General features: G+C 39.6%; 1 protein-coding gene and 1 long non-coding RNA gene across 3 annotated transcripts in view; one reads left to right on the top strand and one right to left on the bottom strand.

Moving 5' to 3' along the window:
- LOC123985537 overlaps positions 1 to 6,683 on the bottom strand; it is a 21,697-nt gene extending 15,014 nt beyond the window's left edge. Inside the window, exons 1-3 of one of the 2 annotated variants that reach the window (XR_006828700.1) lie at positions 6,613 to 6,683; positions 6,191 to 6,371; positions 5,009 to 5,137 (exon numbers count right to left, since the gene is read on the bottom strand). This is a non-coding gene — a long non-coding RNA (uncharacterized LOC123985537). Of the gene's footprint in view, positions 1 to 5,008; positions 5,138 to 6,190; positions 6,372 to 6,612 lie in introns of those variants that run through there. The other variant, XR_006828699.1, reaches the window with a different exon arrangement.
- arnt2 (aryl-hydrocarbon receptor nuclear translocator 2) overlaps positions 1 to 10,177 on the top strand; it is a 72,794-nt gene that overhangs the window by 47,429 nt on the left and 15,188 nt on the right. Inside the window, exons 7-11 of the mRNA XM_046073131.1 lie at positions 326 to 391; positions 2,216 to 2,301; positions 5,248 to 5,324; positions 6,200 to 6,334; positions 8,339 to 8,413. Of these exons, the coding sequence (XP_045929087.1) occupies positions 326 to 391; positions 2,216 to 2,301; positions 5,248 to 5,324; positions 6,200 to 6,334; positions 8,339 to 8,413 (439 nt within the window). The remainder of the gene's footprint in view (positions 1 to 325; positions 392 to 2,215; positions 2,302 to 5,247; positions 5,325 to 6,199; positions 6,335 to 8,338; positions 8,414 to 10,177) is intronic.

Below are 10,177 nucleotides of genomic sequence, written 5' to 3'. Positions count from 1 at the left end.
CCCTTATTAAAACATTTTTGTCGGAGAGCATTTCCTGACATTACTTGACTTCTAATTTTCTTTCAAAAGTATTTTAATTCCCTAAAAAAGTTCTTATTTGTATCTGTTTTGTTCTGTTTGAAAACCTGATGGTGTGTTTTATTATTTTTATGCCTTGCTCTATAAATAAACATAATTATTATTATGATATCAAGATTTTAAATTATTCATCATCACCATCATTATCACACTACAGCTGCCTCCAACTGTGATTAGCAGCCACGTGTTTGTATCATGTACCACTGGAGTATAATATATGATGTCTTCATTTTATATTTGTGTGCAGGTGCGGTAGTGCTCCCCTGGATCACATCTCCCTAAACCGTCTGTCTAACATGAGGAAGAGATACAGGTAGACAAACTTTTTTCTGTTTGACCTTCACTCTGTCTTAATTAAATGAATTCATTTTATTTATATTGTGGCAAATCATAACAAGGTTATTTCAGGGCACTCTTCTTATAGAGCAGGTTTAGATGCCATTCTGTTTGAAACACTGTTATTAATGTTATAACATTATAAGTAATGTTAGTGACTTTTTCTCCATAGAGAATAAACCCTTACATTAATCTGATATGACAAAAATATTTGTATTGTATATTTTGTATATTAACACATATATGCTTCTATATGTGATGTAAATATAAGTCATCACCATATTTACCCTCCCGGTTTTGTCAGTATTACTTTTAGTGCCCTGAGGCTACAATAATTGTACAGATGGTGTGTGATTCTAAACCTTTTCTACGAAGCACAAGGAAATAATTTTGATAAAATGTGTTTTTTATTTCTCTAGCAGCTTTACACTGTTTATTAAAATGGATTTGTTTATTTGAGTGAATCAAAATCAAATGTTTTACTTATGGCCTTGATGCCCTGGCATGTGACCTTTGTGCCACACCAGTCTGAAAACATCTGGATTTTTACACCCTCCACCACACTCCCCCAACCTGTCCACCAAATTAGCTTTCTCATTTTTTTTCAAAGACATGTTTTGAGGACAGTGGGATTCAAATACAATGTTTTTTAATTGTTTAATTTAGGTTGAAATTAGGGCTGCAGCTAACGATGATTTTAGTACTCAAAGCTTCTACAGATTCATTGATGCGTTGTTTAAGAAGTACTTTTGCTTGGTGGCGGCAGCGGCTTAGACCCAGCATTTAGGAACAGGAAGAGGGCTGTGTGAGCAGTGAGTCGGTCTTTTGTCACGTTAATTACATGACTTCAATAATTATAATAAAAACAGACCCAGTCACTTCTCCTCTCCTGAAAACATTCATGACTTGCTAACCCTCCCCTTTTTCACTGCCATCTCCCGGCTTCTTACCAGCTCACAGCAGTTTAATGTTACATGTCCACATTTGTCCCTAGTTCATCACTTCTAAATATTCTCTAAAATCACATAACGTTACAGCAGCTAACGCTGACCGTTGCTCAATTAGCCACAAAGCTAATGCCGTGTTTATCAGTGGAGGTACGCTAACATTAATCAGCCATTAAACTATAGTTTCTGACATATTCTAAATATATCTGATTAAACCAGAGCGGACTTGTAAATAAACGTGAGCTGAACAAGAATCTAACACGGCTTCCTGTAGCTCCCCCATGTCGGACGTTGTAGATGTGAAACGCTGTCAGAGCTGTAACGGCTCTGATTGTAGTTATAACGTTAGTTAAATGACATCTCAAAGTTGCAGGTCCTCGCTGTAGACAGTCATGTAATATTGCATTCAAGATGCATTCAACAGCAGCTCACTGTATCCTAGACGGCATGATTTATACCGATGATTAAATGGTTTCACGTAGCTTTGGTTAGAATTAAAGAGTGCTGCTAAAGGGATGAACTAGATGTGAATGTGCTACATTGAAATTCTGGCAGATTATGTGTAAAGAGAAATACACATGCTTATTCTCTCTCACTCTCTCTGTTTACAGATGGTTGAAAAAGTTGCACCTTCCAGTAGCAAATATTTATTCATGTGCAATTGTTTACATGTTCACTTTTTTTTTTTCTGTAATCGATTTTATTAACATAATCCATTTAGGAAAAGGTTTTATAGCCCACATACATACCGGCTTTCAATATCGGCCTGTTCTAAGTGTAGTTTATACAGTAAAGAGGTCTTAAGTTTCTGAGATGCTGATGTGTCACTTTATGTGTGTCTGTTTGATGGACAGGAATGGCCTTGGACCCTCAAAAGAAGGAGAGGCTCAGTACTCTGTGGTGCATTGCACTGGCTACATCAAAGCGTGGCCCCCTGCAGGTAAACAAACGTGCGCGCGCACACACACACACACACACACTTAGGGGTGTGATGAGATCTCGCGCCAGGGACCATTTAGGCACCAGAACTGTTTTAAAAGTATCAATTTGGCACTGGAATCGTTGAACGGAAAGAATGAACTACAGCTGTGGTCAGAATACATGTGTTACAGTGCAATACAGTACTAACAGTATTGGTAAAAAAGATCTTTCTCAAAGCTCTCATATAAACAGCCCAATCATTTTACTGACCTGTCTTTCTGACCTGCAGACAGAAATTCAAACCTAAAAACCCTTACCCATCTGAAGCCCTGGACAAATTAAGCAATGTTTATTTCCTTTACTCCTTTAGTCTTGTGTACTTCCTTTTCTGTTTTGAGGTTAAATTACTATAGTAATTATTTGACTATATGGAACTCTTGATACGTATATGAAAGATTTTGCTCATTATCTTTTTTGCTCTAAGCTGTTGTGTCTGTCTTCCTATCTGTCTGTACGTGGTCCAAATGTCAACTGACATCTTCCTGCACAGTTTGTCCAAATTGGCTATTAACAAATTTTTAGAATACTTTTTAAAAGAATCTTTTGATTAAAGGTATTAGATTTCAAGTTTCAGACATCTTTCAACATGTTATTTGGTATTTAGTAGGTCTGAGGCAGTTCTGAGAATACACAAGGCCTCAGACATACTGTCTGACATCAACACACAGACACGCACACACATACAACACAAACACAATGTCCAGTGTTTACAAAGACAAGGACACACACACACACACACACATACACACACTATGTGTGTTGAAATCAGTGACATATGGTCCATTTGTTGCACCAAAAATACTCCTTTGGAATGTTCTGGACACAATACTGCAGGCAAATAGTCATCAGGCACACATTCATTAATCGCAGATGGATAAAGGAGAGAAATGTGCCGCAGGCACACATGTTGCATGTTGGGCACCCGTTCACCTGAAGAATGTAGCCACAAATAAGAACAGAGTCATGGTTTTGTTTTAACATAGAGTTCAACTACATGGTAAACTGCCATTATTAACTTAAATAAAATGTCTGTTCTTTGATTATTGCATATTAAACACCAACTGGGTAAATCTGGATGTGATTATAGACCTTTAATAACTTTTTATAGATTCAGTAATGTTCAAGGCACATAGTGAATTCTGCCACATCCACTGATTTAGCACAGGGTTGCTTGATTATGGCAAAAATCATAATCACAATTATTTTGGTCATTATAGACATCATGATCATTTAACACAATTACTCATTGACTTGGAATGTTGTGCATTTATTGACCTTTTAAAATTAAATGAATACTACTATCCCATAAAATAAGAGACAGTAACCAAACTTTAACTTTAAACAGCATCTTAGAGCCCAAGAGGATGATGGCAACGCATTGTTTGCCCTAGGGTGACTGCTAAGATGATTCTGATGAAGTACTTTGAGAAACTGGTTCTTCAGCACATAAAGAACAACATCCCAGCCACCAGTTTGTTTTCAGAACCAACAGATCCACAGAGGATGCCGTCTGCACTCAGTCCTCACACAACTTGAGAAAAAAACCTACATCAGAATGCTGTTTGTGGATTTCAGCTCAGCATTCAACACATGAAACTGATCAGCAAACTCAGCACTCTGGGTTTAAATACAACACTCTGCAATTGGATATTAGACTTCCTCAAAGACCCCAGTCTGTTTGGATTGGCGGACTCACCGCCTCCACTCTAGTGCTCAACATTGGAGCCCCCCAGGGCTGTGTGTTCAGCCCTCTCCTGTTCCCACTGTACACCCACAACTGCATCCCCCGACATGGAGAGAACTCTGTTGTGAAGTTTGCGGATGACACCACCATCATCGGCCGGATCTCGAACAACGATGAGACTTCATATCGGGAGGAAACTCGTAATCTTGCAGAGTGGTGCTCAGAGAACAACCTACTGCTCAACGTCAGCAAATCCAAGGAGCTGATTGTTGATTTTAGGAAGAAGGAGACAAAGACACACACTCCTGTCTACATCAGTGGAGCTGAGGTGGAGCAGGTGAACAGTTTCAGGTTCCTGGGAATCAGCATCACAGAGAACCTGACATGGTCATCTCACATTTCCACACTAGTGAAAAAAGCTCAGAAACGACTGTATTTCTTGAGGAAGCTTAAGAAGGCCAAATTCCCACGCCAAGTTCTTGTCAGCTTTTACAGAGGAGCAACAGAAATCATCCTGACTGGAAACATCTCTAACAACATGGGATGTGCACGACCCAGGACCGGAGGGCTCTGCAGAGGGTGATTCAAACTGCTCAGAAGATCATTGGTACCCATCTCCAGAGCATCAGTGATATCGGTGAGGTGTCTACACAGAGCCCAAAGGACACTAAAGGACCGTACCAACCACAGCCTGTTCACCCTGCTGCCTTCTGGGAAGAGATATAGAAGTTTCTGGTGCCGCACCACCAGACTGCAGAGCAGCTTTTCCCCCAAGCTATCAGACTCTTAAACTCTAATTCATCCTCAGCACTGCTCCAGTGATTATAGTTTATTCTGTTTACCATTTTTATAATTGATTCTGTATTAATGTATATTATCTGCTCTGTAGCAGAAGGGAGTTACAAACTCACTTTCACTCTATAACTTGTTATATTGTGACAATAAATGTATCTACCTACCTTCCTAAGGGGGGTGGAAGGGCTGCAAGGGGACTCTGTTTGGGTGGGCTTAGCAGGTGACAACTCGTTACATTACACGCATTACAACGCTTAAAATCAACTGTGGTGTAGAGAAGCAGTATCAGTGTCAGCCAGTAGATTACCTCTCACTGCTGCAAAGTTCAAGAAGCAAATGAAAAAATAAGTTGCTACTTTTTATGTGAAATGTCTGTTAAATGCCACTCATCACATCTTCCTCTCTCTTCCTCTCTTGTTTCCTCAGGTATGTCCATACCAGAAGAAGACACAGAGGCAGGTCAGACTGGAAAATACTGCCTAGTGGCCATAGGAAGACTGCAGGTGTGTGTGTGGTGGCGCAATCAAACCACTTTGATTCCACAATAAAACACCATCCACTTTTGTTATTATCTTGTGTGTCAATAAGTGTCAATATGTGCATAGAAGCTTCTTGAACCACTAATCCAGCATCATGTCTGTGAAGATTCTCAGTCATCCAGGTCATAGTTATCCAACGAAGGGTAAAGTCAATCATCTGTCAGTATGCTCAGTATGAGCAGACACTTGTGTCTTGTTGCTGTGCTCAGTCTTACCATGGTGTATGACTTTTGACAGTTTGCTGTTGTCAGCAGCCTCACCTTGTTAGCTGAGTTTGGCTGTTCCTCACCCAGTTGTATTCCTCCTACATTGCTGTTTCTGTTTCACTTAATGATTTTGTTTCAACCTACATATTGACTTTATGATCCTTAGCACCTGTTTGGTATAATTGTTTAATCATACACCTGATGATATGCCTACTAGATTCCTGACTTTGTGCAAGTGTACCTAGAAGAACTGATGCTGAAGGCAAAGGGTGGTCGCACTAAATATTGATTTGATTTAGTTTTTTCTTCTGTTCACTCACTTTGCTTATTGTTAATTCATTATTATCTATAAGCATGTCTTTTTTGAAAGCATTCTTACTTTACAGCATTTTTTCCACACCTGTCTAAAACATTTGCACAGTACTGTATATGCGTACGTATGCATGTACTGTGTGTATATGTATATTATATATGTATGTGTATGTATGCTTGTATGTACATTTTTCATTAATTACCTCTTGTCCCCTAAGGTTTTTAAACCTTCTGACCTTAGGAAGCACTTTGTGCTTATAGCTTGAAAAGTACTCTTTAATAAAATGATTCTTATCTAATGTATGTATGTACCTTTCTCAGGTGACCAGCTCTCCAGTCTCAATGGATATGAACGGATTGTCGGTGCCCACAGAGTTTCTGTCACGTCACAACTCGGATGGTGTCGTCACTTTTGTCGATCCGCGCTGCATCAACGTCATTGGCTATCAGCCTCAGGTTAGCTAAGAGGATTCATAATCCATAATGCCTTCTCCTTGAAACATATTCATATTCACAGTTAGTTGCTAACATTGACTGCAGAGAGAACCAGGCCTTAATTTAAAACATAGAACAGAGTATATTATAAATTCCTAATTTTCTTAATTTTTTGAATATTTGATCAAATTTCAGTAAGAAGGCTTGCTGATCTTTTTCACACTTTCTCCATACTTGTTGTCTGATCAACTCAGTATAATGTCCATTTCCCCAACGCTAATTCCACCAGTGCAACTCACCACTCTGCAGCTTCCACTTCCTCTTAAAGTTGTAATACTGATGTTAGGCCCCATCAGCAAATGTGGTTTAGTACTACAGGTCACAGAATTGTGGGGGCAGCAAAACAAACTATTGTTGTTTGAATTAATAATTCCATCATTCTGTGAGCAACCGTGATCTGATTTTATGCTGCACATGGTGAACACCAGGGGACAGTGAAGGGAGCTGGTTATCTTGCTGTGAAGTTGAATAAAATAATATTTCAAACTGATTAGCTGTCAGAAAATGTTAAAAATGACAGTTGTCTTGTTTTGTAGACATACTTTTTGATGAACAGTAGCGGTCAGTGTAGAGCTCACAGACAAACACATTGCATTTCCTGTGACTACTTCATAATAAAAGTCCTGTATCGCAGGTAAAAGCTTTTAATCTAAACATTCAGCAGTAGGAAACGTTTGCATTAGCAATAACTTAATACTGCATTCATCAGCAGGTCATAGGCTCACTAACCATTGTGTTACCTCCTTCAGCAATAAATAGTGACTTGAAAGACATTTATTTAAATGAAAATAGAGATTATCAATTTAAACAGAAATGCTTTTTGCATTCACTAATCGCTCCAAGTTTTTGGATTGTTTCAGTTGCCAGTGAAAATTAGCAGCTCCTGCATAATTCTTTCACAATAAAAGCCTTCCAGCTGCTTAAAGACAGAATCCCTCCCTTTTCTGGAAATCTTTAAATGTGCAACATCTTCTGAAAGTTCAACATTTCATTGGCAGAGACTTCAGTGATTAAAAGAGAGATAAAATGAAATTGATTAGAATTAATTAATAAAAGACTTAGTATGTGAATTACAAACACTCTGACCTTTGACCTTAAGATAATTCACTAAGGCTCTGTTGCAATACATCAGTCATGCTATAGTCCCAGGAGAATTCATCGTGTTCTGCATGAGGAGCAAATTCCATGACCTAGCATTCTCAGCCATGCACATGAGTTGCTGTGTTGACAGTGGAAATTAGATGACCTGGATGCAAAACATTTGTTGCCTGCACTTACATTTCAGCTACATTCCTGTGGCCAATCAACTTGTGTCTCCATTGACTTCTCCCATTACTCAACAAGAAACCACGCGTTCGTAACAAATAGGAGAAACTTAAACTTGTTAAATTCCTGCCAACTTCTTTGTCTTTTACTGCAATACATCTTAGTTTTCAAAGTAGATATCTGCCATTTCATTTATTACATCAGCTGCATGCAGACATCTGCAGTTACTGCCACCTTAAGGAAAAGGTGCACTCAGTGTTTTAATCACATTCTCACCTCAGCTAACCTGCATTTGATACATTGCTGAATCATTCATTTAATTTCAAAATCAGAGGAAAATACAGAAATACTAAGAGCTTTTGGTGGTTCATTTAGCAGAAAATTACATTCAGCTGTACAGAACAATGCGGCATCATTTGTTATCATCATCAGTGTATGGCTCCAGTTGTATCCTTGATTTAGAAGTTGTTTTGCGTAGAATCTAAATAGACCAGCCTTTGATTTACTAACATTCTTACCTCCTCTATCAGTATTCACGTAGGAGCTATTGTCCACACATGTGGACATTGCATTCCTACTGTAGGAGGCAATATCCACTATGAAATATTGATATTTTTTGTCTGTGCATTTATTTGGTTAAACAAACCATTTCTTTCACAAGGATAAATGACTGTTAACTGACGTTAAATCGTCCTGTAGGACCTGCTGGGGAAAGATATCCTGGAATTCTGCCATCCTGAGGACCAGAGTCACCTGAGAGAAAGTTTCCAACAGGTATGATGAGATGGGCTATGTTCAGACTGCAGGCCAATGTGATTTTTTTGCCCAGATGTGACTCAGATCTGATCTTTTTATGTGTGAACAGGCCAAGTCACATGGAATCTGATCTTTTCCAATTCGGAATTGGGCCACTTCCATATGTGGTCCAAAACCGATACAGATCGGATCTTTTTAAATGCGACCTCAGTCACAGGTCGCATTTGATGCGACTTTGACGTCACTGTAGAGCCGCTGTTCTGCTGTAGACGGAGCCGTGCTGAACAAAAAAGCTCCACAAAAAGCCTTTATCAAACATGTGGCTCTCTTCCTTTTCTACCTCGCTAACATCTGCTCACAATTTCCCTTTCTTATACCTGAAATCCACCGGACCGGGGATCTCTTCTGAGTTACGTTACGCGCGTGCTACTTGTCCGAGCGGACAGAGTGGGGAGAGAGAGTGGGGAGAGAGGGGGGGGGATTGTGGGGCAGATGCGTTGTACAGTGCCAGAAACCGTAATGAAAAGAACAAAAAGTTGTGACCCGTGAGAGGACGATGAAAAACAGAAGTCTCCCGCGAGCTAACAGGAGCTTTGTTGCTCCTTGTTTACTTCTGTAGCCTGCAACAGCGTGCTGCGTGTGACGTCGTGATATTCTTCTGCGCAAGCGGGTCACTTTCAGGCCGCGGACAGTTCACACTGGAGTCTGAGACGGAATTGAGCATTAAGGCCTGCAGTCTGAACGTAGCCATAGACTGTAGCTGTTAATTGGTCCTGAAGGTACTTTGCTAATCCCAAATCCTGCTTCGTAGTACAGGCCCCAAGTGTATTTGATCGACCCCAGTATCTGCCCTATTTATCAGCAAAACAGCATATTCGAAACATAGCTTGTTGTACATGTGTCAAAGTCCAAGGCCCGCCACGTCATTTTATGTGGCCCACAAAGCTTAAAAGATTCATGATTGTCCAAAAATAAAAGTCTACGCTGTTTTAAAGTGTACATAAACCTACATAAACTACATGTCCCACAACGCATGCCGATTTTGTGTTCCACGAAGTGACGGCATCCTGCCACTAGATCGTGGTGTTTCCACACCCGAGTTTAACTGTGGTAGATTTCCAACAAGTGGAAATGAGAAATGTATACAAACAATCCCAAAATGTCCAAGATGGAAAACATTTATGCAGAAGGAGGGCAATTTCATGAATGGTGGGAAAGTGAATAGGACGACATGTTTGTGCTTCAAGAAGAAAAACCGGTAGGCTAGGCCTATGACTTTTGTGTTATGAGGCAGTGTCAGTGATGAAGGAGTAGGCTACAGTAGCCTATACGTCGGCATTTTTCCAGGTAATCAAATTTCTCTCATTAGTTGGATGTATGCCCTCTGCGAGGATGTGTCACATACAGTGGGTACGGAAAGTATTCAGACCCCTTTAAATTTTTCACTCTTTGTTTCATTGCAGCCATTTTCCAAAAATCAAAAAAGTTCATTTTATTTCTCAGTAATGTACACTCAGCACCCCATCTTGACAGAAAAAAAACAGAAATGTAGAAATTTTTGCAAATTTATTAAAAATGAAAAACTGAAATATCACATGGTCATAAGTATTCAGACCCTTTGCTCAGTATTTAGTAGAAGCACCCTTTTGATCTAATACAGCCATGAGTCGTTTTGGGAAAGATGCAACAAGTTTTTCACATCTGGATTTGGGTATCCTCTGCCATTCCTCCTTGCAGATCCTCTCCAGTTCTGTCAGGTTGGATGGTAAACGTTGGTGGACA

This window comes from Micropterus dolomieu, linkage group LG17 (assembly GCF_021292245.1).
Source record: "Micropterus dolomieu isolate WLL.071019.BEF.003 ecotype Adirondacks linkage group LG17, ASM2129224v1, whole genome shotgun sequence".
Classification (NCBI taxonomy): domain Eukaryota; kingdom Metazoa; phylum Chordata; class Actinopteri; order Centrarchiformes; family Centrarchidae; genus Micropterus; species Micropterus dolomieu.
The sequence above is the reverse complement of the archived record's forward strand: the minus strand, read 5'-3'. Positions and strand labels throughout refer to the sequence as shown.